At 37.9% G+C, this 26,017-nt stretch overlaps 1 protein-coding gene across 1 annotated transcript in view; it reads right to left on the reverse strand.

Moving 5' to 3' along the window:
* SLC4A10 (solute carrier family 4 member 10) overlaps window positions 1–26,017 on the reverse strand; it is a 199,810-nt gene that overhangs the window by 44,435 nt on the left and 129,358 nt on the right. Inside the window, exons 7-14 of the mRNA XM_054044808.1 lie at window positions 18,270–18,361; window positions 13,948–14,105; window positions 11,380–11,467; window positions 10,241–10,387; window positions 7,476–7,576; window positions 4,387–4,561; window positions 4,068–4,201; window positions 1,756–2,001 (exon numbers count right to left, since the gene is read on the reverse strand). Of these exons, the coding sequence (XP_053900783.1) occupies window positions 1,756–2,001; window positions 4,068–4,201; window positions 4,387–4,561; window positions 7,476–7,576; window positions 10,241–10,387; window positions 11,380–11,467; window positions 13,948–14,105; window positions 18,270–18,361 (1,141 nt within the window). The remainder of the gene's footprint in view (window positions 1–1,755; window positions 2,002–4,067; window positions 4,202–4,386; window positions 4,562–7,475; window positions 7,577–10,240; window positions 10,388–11,379; window positions 11,468–13,947; window positions 14,106–18,269; window positions 18,362–26,017) is intronic.

A 26,017-nucleotide genomic window follows, 5' to 3' on the forward strand; every position in this document is an offset into this window, starting at 1 on the left:
ATGTAATTTCCCAGAAAAATCACACAGTTTAAATTGCAATAACATTTTATTTGAAATACTTTTATAAACTAAATTATGTCCTATAAAATATTGCACTTCATATCTGACAGTAACTAATAACAGTCTCATTATTAATGCTAGAGCTGGTTGGAAATTTTCTGATGGAAAATTTTTCCGCTGGAAAACATTGATTTGACAAAATCAAATCATTCTACTGAACTGTGTCAATTTCAATGAAATTCTGACAGAAACCAGGCAGGTTTCTGATGGAACCTTGACTGCCAGTTTAGGATTTTATTACTCCCACACTCTCCCATCATCAGCCTGGGAGTTTTCCTCTCCCGTTACAACTGGGCCTACAAATGTGCTCTAATTGTGAGCTCAGCTGTGAGAAGTGAGTGAAAGTTCATGGAATATTGCAATAGCCTACAACAATAAATGCTGATTTTAAAAAAAGGTGCAAAAGTGAGATGAAGACTGAACTGGTCCAAAAAGAGGAGGTGTGGAGGGGGCTCTACTGATATAACTCAAGGACTGTGTAAAGGTCATGCTTGGTGAGCAAGAAAAGTGTGGAACCAGAAATCAGTGAACCAAAATTGGTGTCTCAGAAATTAGGCTCATTTGGTGGACGAAATAATGAGGGGATGGGCTATTTTGCCCATCACTCCCTTTTGGGGTTCTTGAAAAAGAGACTTTGGGGGGAAAACACAGGTGAACAGATGGTTACCAGCGATACTGACTGGCTGAAAGATGGGGAAGGAGTGAGCTTCACTATCATGGCTGCCAGACCCACCATCTCCTGGGACCCTGGACTTTCTTCATCTTAATCCTGAGAGATGTGCTGAACAGACTGGGCCAGAGAGAGGGACCAAGAGAACTTTGCCACCTCCAATTCTGCCATCTCCATCTGAATCCGAAATACCACCTGGGATGTGAGGCTTTGTCACTCACCCCCAGTGTGTCCTTTTCCTTCCACCTTACTTCTTCTCTCTCTTATCCCTCTCCTTTCTCCTTCTGTCTAATAAGAATCTGTCTTAGCCGGCTAAGACGCTATATTTTGTAACACTGCTGTAAGCCTGTGACCATAAAGACAGCTAAATGCAATGATCTAAACAGCTCAGTGTTGGTATAAGTTTGCTAGGTCTTGGGGTGGCTGATAAGACACATGGCAGAATCCTACCCCAGATAAATCAATATCCCTACAATGATGAGAGGAGGAAGAAAACAGAATTCAAGAAAACAATCATTATAAGCCAAAATGTATTATAAAAGAAGGGTCCCACCCCATCCAGTTCTGATGAAGGCAAAAATCTCACTGAAATCAACTGTAGTTCTGCCTGTATAATAGTAGTAGTGCAGTCAAGGGTAAACTGAGTTTACCCACTTCTCATTTAAGGAATGGGAGTTTAGTTTAGGTAAGTTTAGCCACTTTTTTTTTTTAACCACTACACCACTGCAGCCTCTGCACAGCAGAATCAGGCACTAACAGGTGTTATTTCCCCCCCACTACATGCACATAGCTCCCATTCTGATCACATGGACCAAAAGGAGGAATGACCCCTACAGGACATACAGCAATTATAGTTTTGAAAAACACTGGATTGATTCTATCACATCTATAAGTTGCTGTATGTCAAGCAATGTGTCTCAAGCATGAAAATGCTTTTCCTGCTGTGCACCATTCGTATTCTTCACAGGGAATATATAACTTATGAAAAAGAAGACGCCATGGCTAACAAAAGAAATCTTACTTACGAGTATTTAGTCAGCAGTTCCAAATCATTATGCATGTTGATTGGATACGTCTCACCGAGATGAAATAGCTTCTCTAAGGCCTCATAAATGAAAATGATGCAGATAAGAGAAGCAAATGCTTCTTCAGTAAACCGGGTAATGTAACAGACTAGGGAGCTTGCATCAGTTGCAACAAGGATGATGCATAGTGTTGCAGTCCATAGTCCAATGCTAGCTCTCAAAGAAAGGTATGATAACCCATATTCTCTAATAAAAAAAAGAAAAATTAACAGAGTCAAAACATTAATTCTTAGGCACAGAAGAGGAAATACTACAAAAATCCACTCTGTGTAGGTATCTGAATTTTTTCTATACTCTCTTGACCTGCCAAATGCAAAAGTCATCTCTAGAAAGACTTTGCAAGAAGCAAAGAATACAGCCAGCTCTAATGCCCAAAACAACACTAAAGTATACTGTAGAACTCTATTTGGGAACAGAGATGTGAGCAGAACTTGCTACTTTGTGAATGCTATGGTGTATTAATGTCCATCTTGAAGCCACCATTGGCCCTGGACATAATACTGTCCTGACAGTCAAGTACTATGTTGGTTAGCTTACCAAGGAGGGAACATGCATAGTAGCTCATGTAATGCAGTTTTCACCTTTATAAATAAAGAACTAGAGATACTCCATGTAGATATAGTCATATTATTCATTTACCCCCTTTTTAATAGTATTGAACACCACAAGTTATAAAATAGGCCATGGATTTCAATTGTACTCTGCAGTGGCCAGATCCCTTTTTACTGAAAAACTCTATCAAAATGTAATTAATGCTCTCAGTTAATTCAGCAATTCTTTTTTACTTTCTCACTGTTTAATTAAAAAACAAACTAGATGCATTAAAGGTTTCCCAATTACAATAAAAAAGAGAAAGTTGTGAAGAAATGTGGAGGCCCTTTTAATTCAGAATTTCTTTCCTTTCATGAAAGTAAGTCAGATGTCTTCAAGCCAGATTCTCATCTGGTCTGAGTGTGCTACTAAAGGGGACAATGAGAGGCAATTGTGTACACCCTCAAAGGCGTGGATTAAACTTTGGATGCACTCTAATCCTGAGTGGGCAGCAAAAGTGGCAGATCCCTACATCTGCCTGTTTTCTTCAACTTCAAAAGTGCAAGACAATAAGTGGTTGTGATCAGCAAGATAGTGGTTACAATAGTCTCAAAGTCTTGCCTCATTCACATAGACTCTCACCCTCCATCCACAAACTAGAGCAAAACCCTCTGTGCTGGCTGTACATAATCATACATGGGGCATGCTAGGGCCACATATATCTTGGCCCCAGCTAATCTGCACGAAGAGCTGGGAGGTCTTTTCCCATCATGGAGATGAGAGGGAACGGTCAGGGCCTCCCACTCTGCCCTGTTCGTCAGGAGGATCAGGAGGTTTTGCTCTGCCATCAAGTCTTCCTGCCTCAGAAGTCCCAATTGTAAAAATGAGGCAGACTGAGCAGATGGGACTCATGGCAAGAAGTGTGTAGGACGGGTACCCATCTGCCCACATTAGGCCCTGGATCTCAGAAACCTACCACTATTGGCTGACAATGTAGGCACAATTTTCACTCATTTTGTGGCAGAGGGATCTTACTTACAGTGTATTAGCATGTAAGTGCAGGTTTGGTTTACATATTATTTAGTTCTTTTTCAAGAGACAGGGGGCAGGGAGAAAGGTTATATCACATTTATTCCATGGATTAGGAGATGCTGCTCAACTCCAGTACCTGTCAGCTTCACACTGCTGACTGTGTTGTTATGAATGATAAAATGCCGAAAAGCCATGAAATGTGTCTTATTTTATATGGTGGTTTCCATTCATGAGATTTAAATTTAATCATTTTGGACCAGGAATCAATCTAATACCAATCTGAGTTTGGATTCCTTTCAGAACAGTTTTAAAGTGAAAAATTAAAAACACCTTTTATCATTAAGCGTCCCCTTTGTTTTGGTCACCACATATCTTCCAGTGTTCCTCTAAAAGTCTGAGCAATGTTTCCCAAAATCCTGACTTCTCATTTTATACTAGGAGGTGTTGATACCTCTCATGGACTAACGTGGGATTGTGCCCTTTGTTATATTTCTAATTTTATATAGATTATTATCAGTTAAAATGTAGTTCATGAAGTCACACAGGAAAAGGATAACCAAATTTAAATTACACATAAGCAAATTTTCAGCATGCTGCCAGGGGATTTATAATGCTGATTTAGCCACATACACACCCATACATCAAAAATATTCTCTGAAAGTTTATTTAAATAAAATTACTTCACTTACTTGCAAAATTTAAATAATATCTTTTCAAACACCAGCACTGGCCCTGTGCTGCCTAGAATAGTAAGAGGCTGTCCACCAAAGAGAGAGTAGGCTATTCCAGTCATGGATGCTCCAAACAAAGATTCTATTGCACTCTACATGTGAAAAAAAAAAAGTGAACTTTCAGAAATTTTCTATCAGAGTCCCAATACTGTGGGTAACAACGCAGTTTCAGACTACAACATTTTAAAGGCGACACATGTAATATTAAGAAAATTCTAACCCCAAACCTAAAAGGGTAAATATGTTTTAAAAGTTCAGATTAAAGTAAAACACATACTATACGACCTTCAGTTGCTTCTCCCAGCAGACCGCCAAACGTGATGACAGGAGACATACAAGCACAGTAGAGAAATAAAAATGATGCTAGACACTGCAGACTGAAAGCATCCCTGAAGTCACTCCAGAAGAAGGGAACTTTTCTTTTGATATCTAAAATCAATCCCCCAAAAAACCTAAGAAAAGGGGAAAAATAAAGACAGAAAGAAAGAGTTCTGGTTTCTTTCACCACTGGGATGAATTATGAGACCTGTACATGTGAAATCTAAGGTAATTGTGTCTCGCGCCCCCAATCTCAGTGCCTCACAATCTTTACAGTATTTGTCCTCCTAAAACTGATGTGAAGTGGGGCAGCGCTATTATCCTCCTTTCACAGAGAGGGACAAGAGACACCAAGTGACTTGCCCAGGGTCACACAGGAAACAGGAACTTGAACCCAGGTCTCCCAAGTCCCAGAGCTAGTGCCCTAAACCAATGAACTAGCCTTCCTCTTTTTCATCTGACACTTGCTACTACCATAGAATACGTCTCTAGCATCTTTACTCATGTTGAGTACTACTTTGATCCATGAGTAGTCCACTGAGATTGATGGAACTACTCACAGAGATATGTACTACTTAGCATATGCTGGCTATTTACAATTTAAAATCTGTTCTCAAAAGAAGCTTTCTAGTGAGTTCTTTCCCTCTGTAAGGAGTTTTGTACAGTACTAGGAAGCAGCAGACTACATTTTCATAAATGGTGTAAGATTCACACAGTCTCTGGACCAAATAGTATGTCACGTTTCATAAATAACTGATTCAGTACCCTGCCTGAGTTTCTGTGGTGATGAAGAGGCATCGGCACACACACTCGTCAAGACAAGCCAAAAAGTAGCCCCGAGGAAGACAGGACCCAGAGCAAACAACAAAAGAAAGTTCTCAAATGGCATTGGCTCATATGTAAACCCAGTTCCTCATCTCATGTCATTGTCTTCTTTAAATCAAATGATAGTTCCTCACGTGGGAAAAACCTGCATGATTCCATTAACTTTAATACAGCTATACTGATTTACACCAGCTGATGTTCTGGTCTAAAGTCTTTTCCTTTATAGAAAGGGACTTCTGATATAAATAATGCTACTAAAAATGTTATATGACAGGTCCTGTTTCACACAGAACAGACTGAGCTAACTATAGCACTTCAAGTATCACCCATTCTGCAAGAGTTGTCTATTGCGTCATAGCACTTCCACATATCTCTCTCCTTGATTACAACTATCAAGCTATCAACCTTTCAGAATTTCTTTGGATGAGTGCAGCTTGCAGTCTTCTCTTTCCCCACGCTTTACTGTTGGTCCCGCAGGATTTTGTTCTCAGTCCCCTCTGCTTTTTCCTCTACTATCTCCCCGCTCGGGCTAATTCAAATGGTTCCCTGGCTTTAATTATTATCTCTTGGTCAATGTCTTCTAAATCAACTTCCAACCCTTCCACTCCCATTCAAGTCTTGCATCTTCAAATGCCTCTCAGACATTTGTGTCTGTCTGTGCTACTGCCATCTCAGACTCAACATGGCAAATACTCTCCTTTTTCCTTCCAAACCTTCATATCCCCTCTCTTCTCCAATGCAGATGAGAACAGCACTGTCATTCTACATGATCCAGTTTCTCACTAGAGCCTAGGTTTATTCCTCTACATTTCTAAAATATAGTCACTTCCATTACTACTTCAAAAGCATTTTTCCATGCCTTGATCATTTCTCACTTTGATCACTGCAACCTCATCCTTTTTGCGCCTGACTTTTTATGCGAGGTGTATGCACATTAACCCACTAAGGACAGATGTGTGTATTTAAAACAAACTAATCTCCACACTTTTTTGACAGTCATCAAAGTCAGAAGGAATTCCTGAGTGGTATCATTCGCATGGTGGTGCCTCTATGATGCCCCTTTCCCCTTAGCTCCTGATGTACTGGGTGTAGCTGTGTTAAAGGGACATGGCAGATGTGTCACTACAGTCTGACAAGCCCTACCTAGCATAATGGACCTTTGAGCTGTAAGCAGTTTAGAGCAGTCCTGAGGCTATTCTAAGTTTGATGGGAGAGGAGGGGCTATCTTCTGGCCAATCCTAAGGTTGGGGTGGTCTTTAAGTATGTCTTAAAAGAATGCAGAGAAAAGGATATATGGTGCATGACATATAGGACAAAACAATATACAGTAGAACATCAGAGTTATGAAGACCTCGGGAATGGAGGTTGTTCGTATCTCTGAAATGTTCATAACTCTGAACAAATATTATGGTTGTTCTTTCAAAAGTTTACAACTGAACATTGACTTAACACAGCTTTGAAACTTTACTATGCAGAAGAAAAATGCTGCCCCCCCCCCTTTTTTTAAAGTAGTTTACATTTAACATGGGACAGTATTTTTTTTTTTTTTTTTTTTTTTGTGATCTCTGCTGCTGCCTAAATGCATAGTTCCATTTCCAAATGAGGCGTGTGATTGACTGGTCAGTTCATAACTCTGAGGTTCTACTGTCTGACAATATGGCACCGGTGAGTCCAATAAAAGCCCATGTGTTTAAAAATATTATATTAGAAAAGAACTCCCCTGAAGTGTATACTTTAGGTCCTCAGACACGTGCACACACAACAATAATTCATGTCAATGGGAGCTGAATATTTTGGCCTAGTGTGTTTAAAGAAAAGCCAGGGCTGCACAACTCTGCCTCCAAACATGCTCAACTAGAAAATAGTCTAAGTTTTCGTCACAAATGAGAGCAGACTTCTTCCACCATTCCTTTCACACTATACAGAACAAGCAGCATTAATCATGATTACCAGTGGCTTGACCATCATATATTATTGAGAAAGGATCTTACATTAAATAAAGAAAGTAGAACGCATATTCAAAAGATAACTAATAGTGCAAATTAGCAACTAAGTGTCTGTTTTTCCACTCATTTAGAGATACATAAATTAGGAATAACTCCATTACAGTGAACTCAGTGACATGCTATATCAGTATAGTTGAGAGAGAATGAGGCCATTAGACTTCCTTTTGGAAGTATATTGCTTAAAAAAATACCACATTTAATCAAGTTTTCCACTAACTTTCCAGTCCGTTGCAATTCTGGTCCACTGTGTCCTCCAAGTGGTACCGGGTCCCCGTGAGCTGCTGTTCCATTTGGCACTCCTGGGATCTTGCGCTTCTCCTAGAAGAAAGAAAAGACATTTTCTATTGAGTTTCACCCAAAAATGCAGTTTTAGCAAAGGACACAAGTAGGCACATGGCGCAGTCAGGTATTTTTCCTGTAGGGTATCATTTTCAGTTTCTATGCAGAAGTGAAAGGGATGTGCATTTACAGAATTATATGTGTGTGTCCATTCTGTGGGGTGTTATCATTTGAATGAAGCTGTGCTGCCTCCAAATAGGTCAGGGTGCTATGACCCAGGAGAAGCAACTTGCAAACAGTAGGATGTCGTATCACTGCTGCTCAATTAGTAGCACCGCTTCTAAGCTTCCGAAAGAACCCTCTCTCCACAGGAGTAGAGATGGCAGTAGAGCCAGAAGTGAGATGGTTTCAGTCAATAGGCGCTCTCTGTGGTGGCCATGCTAACAGCTCTCTCCAGTGGCAAGCTGCTTCTCTTCAGGAGGAAGGCACAGCAAAGTCCAGATGTGGACATGGGCTAGAAGCTGGACCCACGTCCCAGAAAGGGTGTTACTGACACCAGGAAGACACACAGGCTATTGAATAGGCTAGTTTACCCTGGCTCCATCTTGACCACCACCTGCAGCAAATAACAAGTCAGTTGGGATATCACCTCTGTCCCACAGCAGGGAGGGATCAAAGGGACTGCTGCTATTAACAAGAGAGTGACAAAAGGGTCAGTCAGGGCTGGAGGACAATCCCTTGCTCCACAGCTATGCAGGTCCCCTGTGACTATTCCACTGTTTTTTAATGTAACCAAATAGAGACCCCCATATATATATATATATATATATATATATATATTCCTGACTCCCTCTTTCCCCTGTTCGCTAAGGTCTGCAGTAACTCCCAGCACGGGTACAGAAGAGATTGGCTTACTTGGGTGTAGAAGGGGCTGAAGACTTCATTTACTTTATGTCTCTATCTCCCTGCTAGCAGAGAAGAACCCACCTCCTATACAGCAAGTATGACTCATCTCAGCCCCTTCCCTGTTCCAGAATTGCTTAGCTCAGTGCGCAGTGGATCTACCTGTTCTTAAGGTTCTGTCCCATAGACTTGGCCTATTGTGTCTAGACACTGAACCCTTAAATGCTGCAATAATTGTAAATCAATCTGAACGGTTTCCCAAACTTTGTCATGTTGCACCCATAAGGTATGGAAGAATCATATATATGGAAATACCATAAGGGGTTCCTTTGTTGTAAAAAAAAAATAATAATACAAAATTGGGTCCAAGGAAATTGTGCCAAAAAAACATTTTAAATCAACAACAGACCAGGATGTTTTGTATCTATTCTCTCTTTCTAGGTCATTATATTTCCATTTAAAACTAGCAACTCAGCAAAAACAGACCCATCTCTTGAATATAACAATAAACAAAATAATATTTATGTGAAAAGCATTCCCTTGCCAAGATGCTTTAGGTGCCAAACAATTTAAAATGCAGTACAATTATAATCGAACAGTAGAAAAGTAGATAGCATTTTAAAACCCATTTAACCATTTGTTGAACATGCAGTAACAATTAATTAACAGTTTAGGAATGCAATCTAGTTTGAACAAAAATATTCCTTTATTCCTTGACTTGCTTACACCTATTCTGATGAGAATGGTGTGTCTCTAGGGAGGCCAAGGTCACAGTTTAAAAAAAAATAAACACATTTAAAATATCTCTGTCTCTGCAGAGTAACGATGGCTTCACAACATTCTCATTTATTAAACATTTCTATGGACGATAGAGATCTTGTACCAATTTCTCTCCTTTGCTTCAATCTTAAAGTGAGTTTACTTAACTTAACTGATCTCTTATTTGAAGTGCAACAAGGACCACAGTAGGAGTAAAACGGTATCATTGCTTTTACAGTCCTGCCCTTTGAAAAATAGGCAACCAATGTCCTTTGAAGTAACGTAATAAAGTGATTGTTTTATCCAAAACCATGATTTACACTTACTATTCTAGTCTATACTATTGTATATAGGTTCTTGTATAGTGCTCTTCACCATAGTATCTCTGTGCCTTCCAGTAGTGCATTAAGTAACGTGACTAACATCTGTCACGTTTTTCTTTCATCCTCTCCCCAGGGGGAGGAGTGTGTACAGCATTTTGTTTTGTGTTACTGATATCCTATTATTGATATTAGGGCTCTTATGGCTGCTCTTCTATAGAATAAGCAGCACACAGATAAAAGCATAATTTGCCCAGAGAGGATTACATGAACAAAAGACCTTTAGATTTTTTAAAAAATCACTAGATCAGCTTAGAAATGAATAACAGACATTCTACACCCACAAAATAATTAAATGAGTATGTGACCTATTGGAGAGCAGTTTCTCTCTCAGATACTTCTAATGCACCTGTCACTCTAGTATCTAAGTAACACAAAGTCAAAATCAATGCACTTGTTTTGTTCTGTTTCATACAACTATTTGTTTCTGCTCAGGAGAGGCCCGGAACCGAACTAAGTATGAACAACAGTCTCGGCACCGCAGAGAATTGTTCTTCACAGTCAAGGGTCAGTTTGAGTAAGTTGAACAGCAAAGTAATGCATGGAAGTTCATACTTCAGGTGCCTACAAGTATTGTCATAGAAGATTAATAAAAGACTTTATCTTACAACATTTCTAGGCCACTAAACTTTTAGAAACTCTAATTTTGCACTGTGCATACCTGAGAAGGAACATTTTTGGGTGGCTCTATTCGAATTGTTGGGTCCCATTCTCCAGGAGGGAGAACTGTAACCTGATCAAGAAACTCATCTATTCCAGAAACCAAGTCATTACGATCTTTAGCTTTATAAGCAACATCATGGAATACCTGAGACAAAAAAAAGTGAAATACAAGAGATTCTCATTTTACATGTAAACAAGAGTGTAAAATCCTTCATGATATCTACTTCTCCTACATGGTATGTAACTTATTTATTTCCCCAGTTTTAAAATGAATCACAGTTTTGAACTAGCTGTAGTTTCTAGTAAGATAGCCAGTGTGGAAAGCAGTAGCACCCTTCAAAATCGCTGAATTTTCCAAGTATCTTACAGTTTTAAAAAAAAAAGTGTGGTTGTTCCACTGAAAAGTGACTGTGTAAAAATGTGCATCTTCCTATTCAACAGATCTGATCTGTGAGTGTGAATTTTGGATCTCAACACCTATCTGCTTACTTCAATGACAAAAGTTACTTCCTCTAACCATCACAGCCATGGGATCATAAACTGGATTCTAATTCCATCTGCACATCATAAGAATGGTTAAACTATGTTCCAATTGGAGGCTCAAATCCTATCTTTGGTTATATCCATGCAACTTTATTGAAAAAAGCCAGATAGATCAAAAAAGCACGTCTGTCTTTGGCTGCAGCAGTAGGAATATAATCATGGTGTTGAACCTTACACCACAAAATGAAAATGCTAAAATACAAGGGTTCAGAGACAAAAGTAAGTGCCTGAGTGCAGTGAACTTCAGCTAGGAGTGTTAGGAAGTGTTAGGAAGTCACCTAGGAGTGTTAGGAAGCTTGCAGGTAGGTCAGTTATAGAAAATATTTTCATTAAAATGTTACAGCAACTCTGCAAATGACTTCACAGACCTATATATTTATTAGCTATGGGCTAACATCAGGATGTAGTTGCCAACTGTTTCCTTTAAAGAGAGTTTCTCAAAGACTGTCTTAAAACGATGGGGGCTCCCACTAATTAGGCAGGTTGGCAGAGTATTTCAGGAGTACATATGGGCACTGAATCTGGTGAACTTTTTGGTTTAGGGTCATCCTCAGTTTGAAATAACTGTACAAACTATAGTTAATCAATAAATACCTCATCTGTCATTAGCGTTGCAATTGATCTTCCAATCTCATGGTACTGTTGGCCCTTCCCTAGTGGTCCCAGAAGAATAAACAAAAATCTGCGCATAAAAAAGCCAAAAAAACAGATATTTCAAGAATGGAAAACTTAAACTGACATCATGTAACACAGAAAAGTTCATAAAATTGATTAGAGGAAGTAATATCTGAAGGGGGGGAAATAGTCTCTCTCTAAATATCCTTACACAGTAATTTAAAATTGGAGATACAATTACAAAACATTACATAAATGTGTGCCATGCAAGGAGACGGCCTGAATAGCTTTAAATACCCAAACTCACTTAGGTTCCACAAACATGCAATTAAATTGTGGGTATCCTAAAAATTAGGCGAAAGTACTTTTGACAGAAGCATATATTTATCAGTATGTAGCATTTTTGCAAAATTATGGAAGATACCCTATCCCTAGACAGACAGACACACACAAAGGGTGTCTTCTATTTAAGAGGATTCTAGTTCTCCTCTATGCTATTCCCTATACATCTATTTTCAAGTATCAGAACTATGGAACGTTCTGCCAAGAGCTCACAGGGTTGCCAAATAGAGCAATTGACAAAAAATTTCATTTTAAACTTTTTTCTCACAAAAAATGATGATTTTTAAAAAATAAAATGGTTCGGTTTTTCTTTAATTTTCCCAATCAATTAAAAAAATATATACCCAAACTTCTTTTACTAGCAGCAAAATGAAAAATAGAAAAGGGTCAGGGAAAGAAAACTGAAAAACTCAAAACCCAAAACATTTTCAGTTTCAGAAACAAAAATGTTTTTGAATTTTTTATCAAAAATTTTGAGAAGCTTTTTCCTGTTTTTTGCAGAATATACTTGTCATATTTTGACCAGCTCTTGAGCCAAGTTGTATAAAGAAGATGCCGTATGTGGAGTTTTCATCCCTGTATGGCTGTATAGGTACACACCCACACACACATTTATTTGCTAGTTAGCCAACCATCACCCAGATTTGTTTTCCAAGTTCATGTTTACTAAAGTGACAAACCCAATTAGGGCTGATCTAATTATCCATTAAGAATTTAGCCTTTTTATCTCCTTGCAAATCACTCAGAAACTGAATTCAGTGAATATACTTGTTATTCAAAAGTATTCACCAAATATTTATATGAACAATTATTACTATGGAGTGGTCAATGAATAATGAATAGTCAGAGTGTGATTGGTCACCCAAGTCAGATGGTTTTGTTTCTGCTCTGTTTAAAATGAGCAAATGGCAAAGAATGAATGATGAATTAAACAGAGCACTTCTAACATGAGTTCTTGTACAATTAATCATCCAGAACACACTCATGATTTTGCCATCAGCTCAGAGTAATGGACACTGCACTGCTGTGTCACCAAGAATCACAATCTCCTTCCTGGTTCCCTCACTGCTTGGATAAGGGAGTAGACTGCTTCTGTTCTGTCTCCAACGCATTGGTGCAGTTATGCTATCTGGCATGTTAGTGGGGTGAGGTTAAGGCTCTGCTCACTTCACATCCCATTTTGTGCCTACCTGTGCAAGAAGGCGATGTGGTGGCTGGGCAAAACTTTCTCTGACCATTTCGCTACCCACAATGACTCTGCACCACCATAATTAGGCCCTCATATTAAAAGTAACTAAATATTAACGTTTAATTAAATATTAATTATTAATGTATTAAATGTTAATTATTAATATTTCACATACATTTGTGTTAATCCCAATTAGTTCTAATCTTTCACAAATAACTACATTTTGTATCAGCATATCATTGTTTATATTGTGGTAGCATCCTCAATGTTTAGTTTCCTGGGAAATTTCTCCCCCCTTTTACTTCACTTTTAAAATTATTTAGACAATAAAATAAAAATAATTCATTTCTCCCCCCCTTCCAGGTTCCCCTGAAAGGGAGAATACAAGTCAAATCCAAGGAAGCAAAGGGAAGGGGTCTAATCATGGGGAACAAACTATGAGAGGAGCAGTGGTGAAATTTGTGGGTACTGGAATCCAATTGCCCCCTTCAGTTCTCTCTTTTTCAGCTGTTTATTCCAGATACCTATTGCTCTTGAACAATGCTATGTTAATAAAGAATTGGAATGGGCTCTATCTTTTATACCAATGTATTTATTTCTTTTGTCATTTCTCCCTCCAGGAAAAGTTATGCAGGATTATACAAACAATTATAGCTCCCAGGTAACCTGATCAACCTCTTTGCTGTTTACTTCTTCAGTTTCTTAGCAATTCATCTAAAATGTTTGTAATTCAAATACGCTAATCTGTTCATCACAGTTTCAGAAACAGTGCACTTCTGCTTCTACTTCTGAAAAGGGCACACAGGCCTAAGGTCCAATAATTAACCTAAGTATGCATTATTTAAAGGAAGAAAGGAAAGATGCCTGCCCCTCTTATAAGGTAATAATTCAATTTGTAACTGGATAAAAAACAGGGCTAAAGGATGATTCCCATCCACATCCACATGTGATGCAATTTAGAAAAATATGAAATGGAATAAACTACCATCTATATTTTTAGCACAATCTATACTTACCTTGTTGGAATTGGAACTTCAGCTAGTCCTGAAAGCAATACTGCAGGGGACAATCTAACAAAAGCAACTACGGCACGATCCAAAAACTCTAGTTCACCAACTAAAATATTTGACGCTTCAGCTCCAGGAGGTATCTTTTTCATAAAGTGTAGGTCAACCTAATAATTAAAAGAATAACAGCAGCAAAGTTCAAAGGAAAGAGCTTGATATATTGTCTGAAAAACTAACGTACATAACGATCTCTCTCTATTTCATTGACACAGAGTATCTTCACTCGGTCACCACCTAACGTACGACCAGCTGCCTGAGATTTTTAACCAGTCTACTTGCGGTGTTCTCTTCTCTTGAATAACTTTAAAAAGAGAAATAAACGAATGATTCTTGGTAATATGAATAACTATCAGTCTTTAGCATTTGCCCAACTGTGCAAAGGGAATATAGATAATCCTGCTGCACAAACAACTTTTAACGTATCCTAAATATTTTACCTACAGGGCCAAAGCAAATATTAACAGGAAATACACCATCTTTTGTTTTCTGCTATCTTCTTTATTATGCTAATTAACAGTAGTTATGAGAGGGCAAAGCCTTGGCTTTGTCAGCAGGTGCAGCGTGTAGGAAACTTGGATTCAGTGGATGAGGTTGCCATGCTAGAGTCCCATCAAGATGGGAGATTGACATCTTCCTTCCATGACTGTTTCCTATCAGCCAAAAATCACAAACCACTATTGCTGTCAGGCTTGGAGGAAGATGTATTCCAACCTTCTGAGCATGAGAAAATAAGCTATGAACATAACTGTCTAGCTAGGGTATTTTAAAGAGTGAAGTGGGGTAATAAGTTTGAAGCTACAGCGCAATGGTACTCAATGTTGAAGAGATGGAGAAGCCATGCCATTACTGAATGGCATCACAGGTTGATTATCCCTTTTATAAAGGTTCCTTAAGGCCCAACTGGAACAAGTTTTTGGCAAGAGTCAGACCCATCTTAAATACATTCAAACATTCAACTTTTTATTTTACTTTATTTTAGGTTTGAAATGTGCTGGGTGTATATCAAACCGTCATTTTTAACAATCTAAATGAGTTTTAATGTATCTTGATTGCACCATTATTTCTATATAGTCTATAGTTATTTGCCTGATATTCAGACTCATATATTTATGTATTACTTCCCCAATACCATTCTAAATGTCATTATGTAATAATGATAGCAATACAATATAAAACACGTATAATTGACTTCATAATGCACTAGTCTTGCCTAAGAATTTCAGACTGTATGGTTTTGTCATTTGCTTTCCTTTTACTAATCTAAATACAACAACAGTGACCAAATCCAATATAAACTGTTAAAGTGGACCATTTTAATGTCTATCTTACAGCCATCTGTCAGTACTAGTGTAAATAGTCTTCAGTAATATTTAGAAAACTGTTTTCTTTGCAAATGGCTCTGGCACTTACTCAGAATTTAGACATAACAGAGTTGCCTGTGTTATGAAATATATTTTTAAAATTTTATTATTTCCCCAAACCCAAAAAGCCATGTTTCTAATGTTACCCCAATCTAGCATAAGCATTCTTTATGATAACATGAATCATACTTCAGTGTGTTAGACCACTGACAAACCAACATGAAGGACTAAGGACTAGTAGACTGAAAAGTCTGAGTATTTTTTCAGAGGACTAAGCTACCAGAGTCTCAGCAGATGCTTGAGAAAAGATCTCTTTCTCTTTTTTATTATTTTTTAAAATACTTTGCCTATCATGGTCTCTAGGGGCTTTTGCCATGAATTAAAATTACAATCACAAAAAATTGAAACAACAGCTGCTCCTCACCCCCAAAACCAGAAAATAACTAACTAGAGATGAAATCAAAATCCCAAACAAGAACCCCTTAATGTACCCCAAAATCTGAATAGGTAGAGGAGCCCTGCAGTGTGCCATATTTAGGCTATTTCAGACCAAAAGATGTAAGAGTGGGAGCCCTTCATGGTAAACAGTTTATACTGAGGCGATTCCAGCTGGAGTTCTCTATTGCCTGCAGTTTGGTAATATTACATGAGGAGAGAGGTACTCGCTCAAGTAGGCAGATTTCCAGGGCTTTATAGGTTAAAATCAACACCTTAAACTTAATCAAGAGACAACTAGGCAGCTGGGACAGATCATGGAGCATTAGTGTCATGTGCTCAAGGTAAGAAACTCCACAGAGGAGGTAGACTGCTGCTTTCCGCATTAACTTTGGTTTGTGACTGGATCTTAGGTGTTGTCCCACGTAGCACACATCTGAGGTGAGAAAGGCATCATTGATAGTGGCAAGAATGTAAAAGAAGACAGTCATACTCTCCTGGCCAAATAAAAATGAAAAAAGATTTCCTATAAACTGCTGCTATATTATAATGGAAGAGCTGGGGTTCCAAGAATACCTCTAGACTGTGAAGTCTCACAGCCAAAGTCTTCTAGTTAAAATTCCATGAGGCCATTTTATCCATGTAAACAAAAGCTGTCTCTTTCCTACTTCATGAAACAACTACTGATGTTTAACTTATTGAGGGTTCTTAAGGTTAGCTAGAAAGGTGGGAATTTGTTCTCCTCTCACACCCAGGGGTGCAGGAACAATTTTTATAGTGGGCATGCGGATGGTGGAAACCATGGTGTTTGTTATTACTATTTTAAGCCAGTGGGTGTGGCAGCACCCCCCAGCACCACTGCTCACACCAGTGAGAATCCGGAATGGTTCTGATGAAGTCAATGATATCACATCAGTGTAAAACTGGTGAATGAAGTTTCAAAATCTGCTGTCTCCATTTTCCTTCAGCATGAAAACATACCTAGAAAACAGAGTCTGATTTTGAAAGCTGTGGAGTTAAAAACCCACAACTATGAGTTCAGGGGGTTCTGGCATTCAAATTTCAAAATGGCTATGGAAAACTGTGAGAAAAGTATTACATGAAGTGGTGTAGTGTTCTCCAGGTTGCTGTTGGTCTCATCGCCGTTCTTTTAAAATTTTAGTTAGACAAATCTATTTTTATTCTTACCCTTTTCAATAGATGTTACATTTCAATACACAGAACATTCACCAAAAAAAAATGAATATTAGTTTGCACCAATTAACACTTTTAAAAACAACATTGAATAAAAATGTTATACCCTAGAAAGGGATACATTTGTTTACTGATACATATATTTATGTATTTAAAGGATTAGTACTGGCCTCCAATTTGAATTACATGTCTCTGCTGTAGTTAAATCTGCTTATAACCAGTGTAGAAAGACAGCCAGAGTGCTGCCTCATCTCTCTCTTTGTGATGCAAAGGTCCTTTTCATGTCTTTGTTTCATCCCACATAGACAACTGTACTGCCTTTTTTAATGGTCTCCTAGCCCCTACACACAAAGCTGACAGACTTCAGCTGGTACAAACTGCTGCTGCTAGGATTCGGTCTGGCACCAGATGGAGCGAGCACATAACTCTAGTGCTGGCTCAATTATACTGACTGGCAGTCAGATTCCACAACGGATTCAAATTGCCATTCTTCACTAACTGTATAAATCCCTTTAGAATTTTAGTTCTAATAACCTTTCCTGATTTGCTTAACTCTTATTCACCCAAGCACCAGTTTAAGTCATCTGTTGCTGGCATGCCTATCTCATGCCTGTACCTAATGTGAAAGTTTGTTTTAGGCATGCAGTACCTTCTCCAAAGATGAGAGACATTTTTTATACCAAAACTGAAGACTAGCTTGTGTTTCCTTGCTTTTTATTATTAGTTTGTCATTAAAAACCATACTACTGAGCTACTATACAACTTTGTAAAGTGCATTGAAATATCTCGGCGTGACACAATGTTATGAAGTTATAGATGTTTAACAAAAGCAAATTATTCTTCAGACACACAGAATCCACAAAAGCAGGTTACAAAAAGAGCATTTTACATTTATACATTATTCCCACAAGAGAACACATGCTAAATCTGAATGATAAGCAATCTGAATTACTTTCCTACTTAGTCAGCCCTTTACTCATTTCTGAGACCTCTCCCTACAATCTGTTGCCTCCTTACAGTGTTATGCAATGAAAAGTGTGTCTAATCTTCTGGAATGTGATTGCCTGTTGGCAATATTTTAACAATGTTTTATTGGAAACATTTAAAACCCTTCTTTATTGTAGGTGCAACCTATGTATTTTGTGGCACTGACATGTGACAATGTATAATATTGAAGTGAAACATCATTAGAGCTTTCTCTGATTAACACAAGCCACTCTTTTTATTTAAAATTTCTACTTGTCAGTCAGAAGGCTCTTTTCACAGTCAATAAATGCTTACCTTGCTAAAGTCAACAGTGCTGTTTTCTCTGCTCACGTCATTTTTATTTTCAACGCAGGCGGGAGCAGACTGTGGGGAAACAATCTGACCTGCTAAAAAAAAATATTGTTATTACAGAATACTAACAATTATTTACATTACTACAGAAGCATTCTATGAAACAAGTGTTAGAATTAAATTAGAGTATCACATCACATATGTTTCATACTGCATGTGTATGAGAATGGAAGTGAAATTAAAGACGTATTTAGAACAACAGCCAAATTCTCAACAGACATAACATTCATTAGCTGCAGCTAGAGATGGGAGAATCCATTTTAGAAAAATTTAAACCTACTGTTGAACATTGTGAGGACAGATTTTTTTGCCATTCACAGTGTATAAGTTCTGTTAAGAGTTGTTACTCCGTTAAAAAATCCTTATTCAAAAAACAGTCCCACATCTACCAAGGTAATTTCCTAAGCAATGTGAGGAGCTGCCAACTTTAAGTCTCAGTCCTAAACACTTGTCCATGTGAGTAGTGAATCAAAGGGGACTCCCATGTACATAAATTTCCTCATGTGCGTAAATGGGCATTAACTAGCATGACAACAAAAGCTAGAATAAAGCATCATTATGAAAAATAAATGTATTGAAATTTAGGTTGTTCAAAAAAAATTATAAATTGTTAAATAAAATATTGAAATGAAAAACAAAACTTTTAAATGAAGAAATTTCCAATAAAATCTAGGGAGGAAGAAACACAACATATTTATAAAAATTAGAATTGCTCAAGACAGGAAGAAGTGTTCAAACATAAGCCATAATCATGCAAACAAACACACGCATGAGTTTATTCACATTAGTAGTGCTAGTGAAGCCAATGGGATTGCTCATGAATGAAGTTATACATGGGAGTATGTGTTTGCAGGATTAAGGCCTTAGACTAGTGTGTGTGTATAGCACAATGGTCTTATGGAAATATGGCTCTTACAGTCTTATGTAGACCAGCGCAATGAGTACTGATGTGTGGTTCTCAGCCTGGTGTGACTCGCAGCATTTTCCATCTTCTCATTTGAATATCGTCCTTTGCTTTTCTAGTTATAGTCAATTATCTATTAATCTCAACTGAGTCGAGTATTTTTAGCCATTTAAGAAGAGGGACAAACATTATTACTTAAAAGTTGTTTTACAGGTCTCCAAAACAAGCAAACAAAGAAACAAACAATGAGCTATAAGGCTATAGGAAACTAATATTCTTGTAGGGGAAACCTGACTAAGTGTGAATAATAATACCTGCAGTAAAATAGTTGGGTTTTGCCACTGAAGGTGCAAAAAGAGTATTAGGTAACAGAAGAAGGGCATGTAAGGGAGAAAAATATCCATCCATATATTTAAAATATATTTTAATTAATGTGGACACTCAGCTCCCTCTGGAAGAGAAGGGAGGGAATGGGAAGGGAAAGAACAGTTCATTTAATTCGTTTGGTTTGATTGTGAGAATTAGAGTAAATCCTATCTCAAATCAATCTGTAAAATTTAAAGGACTTGGAGGGGAGGGAGAGACACACATAAATACCTTGGGTGAAAAATGTTGAACTGATTGGGTGGGAAGTGGCATGTCAGAAAGGGAGAAAATTGGGCAACCTAGCCACAAAAAGAAAACTCTGGGTATCTAAGGGGTGCATAAAAGAAGGACTGACAACTGAAAGCCTAGCAGCAAATAAGATGTCTAGTAAGGGTGAGACACTGAAATGAAAATCAGGAGCATCTCAAGAAATAAAGGGCTCAAACCTGCAAGGTTCTACCAGATTTTCAAAGGTATTTAGGTGCCTAAAGATGCATATACTTAAGTACTCCAGAGCTAAGCAGCTAACCTTTTTTAGGCACTTTTGAAAATCCCCACTGCATCTTTAGGTGCCTAAATCTGCCCCTAAATATGCTCAGCTGCCATCAGAAAAAGCTAAGCAACTTGCAGGATCAAATCCTGTGGGGAACTATAGAAATACCTTAACCCTGAACAAAGAATAAATGTCCAGCTTTCTGCCACAATCAATGAGCGTTCCAGTGCACAGCTGACAGGGATTTTCTGTTGCAACAGTTATTGGATAGAAAAATGTGATTTCCACAAAATCAAAGTTTTCCACGGGAGAATGTTCATGTTGCCAAAACAAAGGTTGAAAATATTGAAATTTATGATGTGATGAAAATTCTGATATTTGATCAACTCTATTCCAGACAGAGAGGGAGAAAAAGAGCAAGTGTTCTAGCAGATGCATTTAAGCAAGCAGGTTACAATTCTGAGATAGTTAATTTTACTTTTATGTGATGATGATTAATGGATTATTGTAATCTGAAAATTTTCCCATAAAACAAGGATTTTAAGAGAATTCTAATCTATACAAATATTTCAGGGGAACATCTACAATTTTTCCAAACGGTTCTCCCACTACTAGTTATAAATATTCGGTATGAATGGGCAAACTGTTAATTAGCCGCCATTCAATTTGCCAGTCTCAAAATTATAACTGTAACTTTAAAAAATAACAACTTCATACCCTTCATACTATATATTACTGCATATTACTATGTTTTAATACTTTAAAAACTGGATTTTGATATGTAGCAATATACTAGAATCATTTTAGACCATAACCCTCCTAGACAATGGTGTTCAATTTATTTGGATTATAGAACCACAGTATGTGAATACCATTTCTGCACCATTTTGGTGATTTCAATAATGTAATGTAAAACTCTCTGGTGACTCTGTACTGCATTTTTTTTTTTTTTTTTTTTACATTCTATTAAAGTGAAATGCACCCCTGTGGAGAGGCCCAGCAGAAAGCCTTTGCACCACTTACGTCACACTTAAGCTCTTTGCTAAGTGCTAAAGGTACCCTTAAATAGAGTTGGGCTTTGTATGCACATGAGTTAATAGACTGCATGAAGAATAAATGCAATACAAAAATCTCCAGTGGTTTACATTACTCAGGGAAGAATTTCACAACTAGTAAGCATATGTAACACAGAAGAGAGACGTGTTGCAAAATGTCTGGGCCAGATTCTGCACTCAGTTACACCCAAACAACCCTCATGATTTGGTTGGAATCATAAGGGTGCAAGAGAATGTAAAATTTAGATTTTTAATTTAAGATCTATAATCTCCTCAAATTCAGGGAAGAATACTATTGGGATTATGTGAAATGGATTGAATGCTCATTATTTATTTTTCTAGGCAAACAGGAAACATGTATAATTGCAGATATTAGCATACACATTTTGTATGCTAGAGGGGGAGAGAGAGAGAGAGAGAGAGAGAGAGAGAAGCTAAAGTTTTTTTCATAACTTAGTATTTACATCTGTATTGTTATTCCATAAAGTGAAAGCTGAAATGCAATTCTTTAATTAAATTCTGGCCCTTGTACAAAGATGGAGTAAATGGGAGCAGAGATGCTTGGCAGGAGAAATAAAATCATGCCCTACAACCCAGAGCAAGAACATGGACCCACTGTGCAGACTTCTATAACTGCTATAGTGCAGACTCAAACTTCACATAAGTGTATACCTACCCATTGAGCTGGGGGTGTGATTCCCAGCTCAAGGAAAAATACCTACTATAGCTTTTGTGGAGCTATTGTGCTAAAAATAGAATGTTGCTGCAGCAGCACAAGCTAATGGAGTGGCTACCTATGTTGAGTTTGTACTCATCCAAGACCTTAGGTATGTACTCAGGACCGCTAGTCTATCCCACCACGTCTGCTGCCACAGCTACACTCCATGTTTAGCTCTCTTTCTCCATGAAAATGGCAAACATCATATCTAATTTTAAAAAGGGGAACAAAGAGGGGTTAGGGAATTGGAGACTGGTCTACCTAACTTTGATAGCTGTAAAGATACTGGAACAAATTATTAAGCAATCAATTTGTAAGTGCTTGGAGGATAATAGGGTGATAAGGAATAGCCCTGTCAAACAAGGAAATTCGGTTGGTTACTAGCCTAGTAGATAGGGCGAAGCAGTAGATGCGCTATATCTTGATTTTAGTGAGGTTTTTGACACTGTCCCACATGACATTCTCATGAGCAAACTAGAGAAATGTGGTCTAGATTAAATTACTAAAAGGTGGGTGCACAACTGGTTGAAAGACTGTATTCAAAGACTAGTTATTCAATGGTTCCCTGTCAAACTGGGAGGTGCATCTAGTGATATTCCACAGGGACCAGTCCTGACTCCAGTACTATTCAATATTTTCATTAATGACTTGGCTAACAAAGTGGAGAGTTTGCTTATAAAATTCACAGATGACACCAAACTGGGTGGGGTTCCAAGCACTTAGGAAGACAGCATTAGAATGCAAAATGACCTTGACAAATTGGAGAATTGGTCTGAATTCAACAAGATGAAATTCAATAAAAACAAGTGCAAAGTACTTCACTTAGGAAGAAAAAATCCAATGCACACCTACAAAATAGGGAATAATTGGCTAGGTGGAAGTACTGCTGAAAAGGATCTGGGGATTATAGTGGATCACAAATTGAAAGAGAGTCAACAATGTGATGCAGCTGCAAAAACAGCTAATTTCATTCTGGGGTGTATTAACAGGACTATGTGGAGGGACAGCTCAGTGGTTTGAGCATTGGCCTGCTAAACCCAGCATTGTGAGCTCAATCCTTGAAGGGGCCACTTAGGGGTGGGGCAAAATTAGTAGTTGGTCCTGCTAGTGAAGGCAGGGGGCTGGACTCAATGACCCATCCCTTCTAGCTCTATGAAATAGGCATATCTCCATATATTTATTTTAAGGGGGGGGGAGGGATAGCTCAGTGGTTTGCGCATTGGCCTGCTAAACCCAGGGTTGTAAATTCAATCCTTGAGGGGGCCATTTGGGGCAAAAATCTGTCTGGGGATTGGTCCTGCTTTGAGCAGGGGGTTGGACTAGATGAACTCCTGCGGTCCCTTCCAACCCTGACGTTCTATGATTCTATGAAATTGGAGTGTCCAGAGGGAAGCAACAAAAATGATAAAAGATTTAGAAAACCTGACCTATAAGGAAAGATTAGAAAAACTGGGCATATTTAGTATTGAGAAAAAAAGACTGATGGGGGACCTGATAGTCTCAAGTAAGTTAAGAGCTGTTATTAAGAGGATGGTGATCAGTTGTTCTCCATGTCCACTGAAAGTAGGACAAGAAGTAATAGGCTTAATCTGCGGCCAGGGAGATTTAGGTTAGATATTAGGAAAAACTTTACCTATAAGGGTAGTTATGCTATGGAATAGGGTATTGGGTTTTTTTAAAAACAGTGTGGACAAACACCTGTTTGGGCTGATCTATGTTTACTTGGCCCTGCCACAGCACAGGGAGCTGGATTTGGTAACTTCTCGAGGCCCCTTCCAATCCTCCATTTCTAAGATTCTATGAGAGCTACAGTGAGTATGAATTCTCGAGATGGGAATCACACCCCCAACCTGGGAGCCTCTAACCAGCTAATGTGATGTCAAGTTTTAATGGTCTAAACACTTGCTTTAACAACTGTGTCTAATAACTCCCTGTGGGAATAGAAATGCACACTACAGGAAACTCAACAGGCCCTAGCAGTATGTGGAGTTTGTGAATGGCTTTTGTTCTTTTTGCATGCCAATACAAGACTTTAATTTTTATTTTCCATGTATGGTACAGCCTTCATTTAAGTAAAATAGTAAGTTGCTAGCCCTCATAGCCAAGGAGAAGATCTGAAAATGCAAACCGAGTGGATCCTACAGGCAGAAAATCCAGACAGCAAATAAAGAGAATGCAATGTGCTTAATTCTGGGGGGTCTGACTCACTATTTTTGAATGCCTGGGGTTGGCAATATTGTGATTGGATCAATGGGAATGGTGGGGACCTAGGCAGCAGGAACACAGACAAGCCACAACTACAGCCCATTAGCCACAGCAACCACCACATTCATGCAGCTGCTCTATGTCCTGTCTTCAGGTTGAAGATGATGATTCCACTGCTCCCCTCCAGGAACACCTGTGTATTTCTGTCAAGCCAAACACTTTTATTTGTACTTTGGGTTTGTGTGTGTGTGTTTGTTTGTGGGGGGGACAAACGACCAGAATTTCATTCTTTAACAGCATTGAAGTATAGACAGAACACGTAAAAATCTAATGATGATATCAACGCCTGGATTTATTCTACTGTCAGTATGCACCAACATTCCAATAGTTATAGTCTTCTATTTGAGAAATCAAAGAGAATTGCAGATTTTCTAAAGCATGTACCTGTCAATCAGCTGTAACATGCTATCTAACTGAAATACTCAGCATGCACACACACATCGCGCGCGCACACACACACACACACACACAGAGACACACAGGAACTTAAACATTCCAACAGACACACTCATGTTTAAATAGGTTTTAGGGGTTATCTATTTAATTAAAATGCCAACACCAAAACAATGAAATATGCTTCATGATTTTATGTAGAAAATGATTTGCTTTTAAGATAAAGGTAAATTCCCAAGACTTTAAAAGTATGTACAGTAGATAGGCATGCTCAATTTTTGGAAATAACAATAACTCAAAAGAAATAGATTATTTCATGCAAAACTAAACCATTTATATATAAAAGGAATTAAAATGGGGTCCATTTTTATATTGCATTGATAGATGCCTATATTAAAAGATACCTGAGAATTCAGTATTTTGAGAAAACCTACTAATTACACCAAATAAAATCAGAGTTTCAGAAAGAGAATTTAAGCTACCATATACTATGGCTTTCCAAAATTTCAACCCAAAAGTTATTGCATTCAGGATACCTTCAGTACTCAATATTTATCCAAGAAACCTTGTTTTTAATCCAAAGAAAGACAAAAACAACCACAGTAAGCACAGTAACCACAAAAGAACAAGGTACAACTAACAGAAATCAAGGCAAATCAAACATGGAGCTTCATAAAACCTGAATATTTATAAAAGCATACAAAAAGCTACAGTACTCTTTTCCATTCAGTAATGGTTCAGTGTTTTGGGGGCCTTGTGGACTTTTAACTGTGATTTCTTACTAATCACCAACTTTCAAATCTTAAATGGACTCACATCTAAGGAGACTAGGAAGCAAAGGTATAAATAGTAACAATGTATTAAGTAGATTATGGTCAGATTTTGGTCAGAGTATTGTAAAGTTCAAATATAATACAAAATTCAGCTTTTAGCTACTGTATTTGTAAAGAACAAATGCCACTCTCATTGTACCTGCACAACTGAGAGTAGAATTTGGTGCCATTTGAAAATACTTCTTATGAGAAGAAGCAGAGGAAGCCAGATTATGAATTTTTGTATATTAGACCTGAACCTCAAACATAATTCCATGCATACTCATGCAACTCTAACCAAAATGTTGTGGTTTGCCACTTTCTCAACTGATATAAGAAAATGTGTTTATAAAGAAATGGTTTCTAGTCTCAAATATTCCATCTTTGTTTCAAATAATGACCATCATCATGTAGGATTCTCTTATAACATTATCACAGCTTCTGCCAAAGGCCTTAAATATTGATTATTAGCCTATAGCAAAAAGTTGCATGCTAGAAGGAAACTGAGATGAAGACATGGATGTACATGTTAATTGACCTGAAACCCAAGCAGGATACATTTTTATACTACCTCTCAAACCTTCAAGGAGCTTACAGAACCCAAAGGGTAGGAGATGAGGGAGGTACAGAGATGAGATGAGCCTGTTAGAGACAGACACAACAAAGACAGAGCAAAATAAAGAAA

Source organism: Malaclemys terrapin, chromosome 11 (genome assembly GCF_027887155.1).
Source record: "Malaclemys terrapin pileata isolate rMalTer1 chromosome 11, rMalTer1.hap1, whole genome shotgun sequence".
NCBI classification, from domain to species: Eukaryota; Metazoa; Chordata; order Testudines; family Emydidae; genus Malaclemys; species Malaclemys terrapin.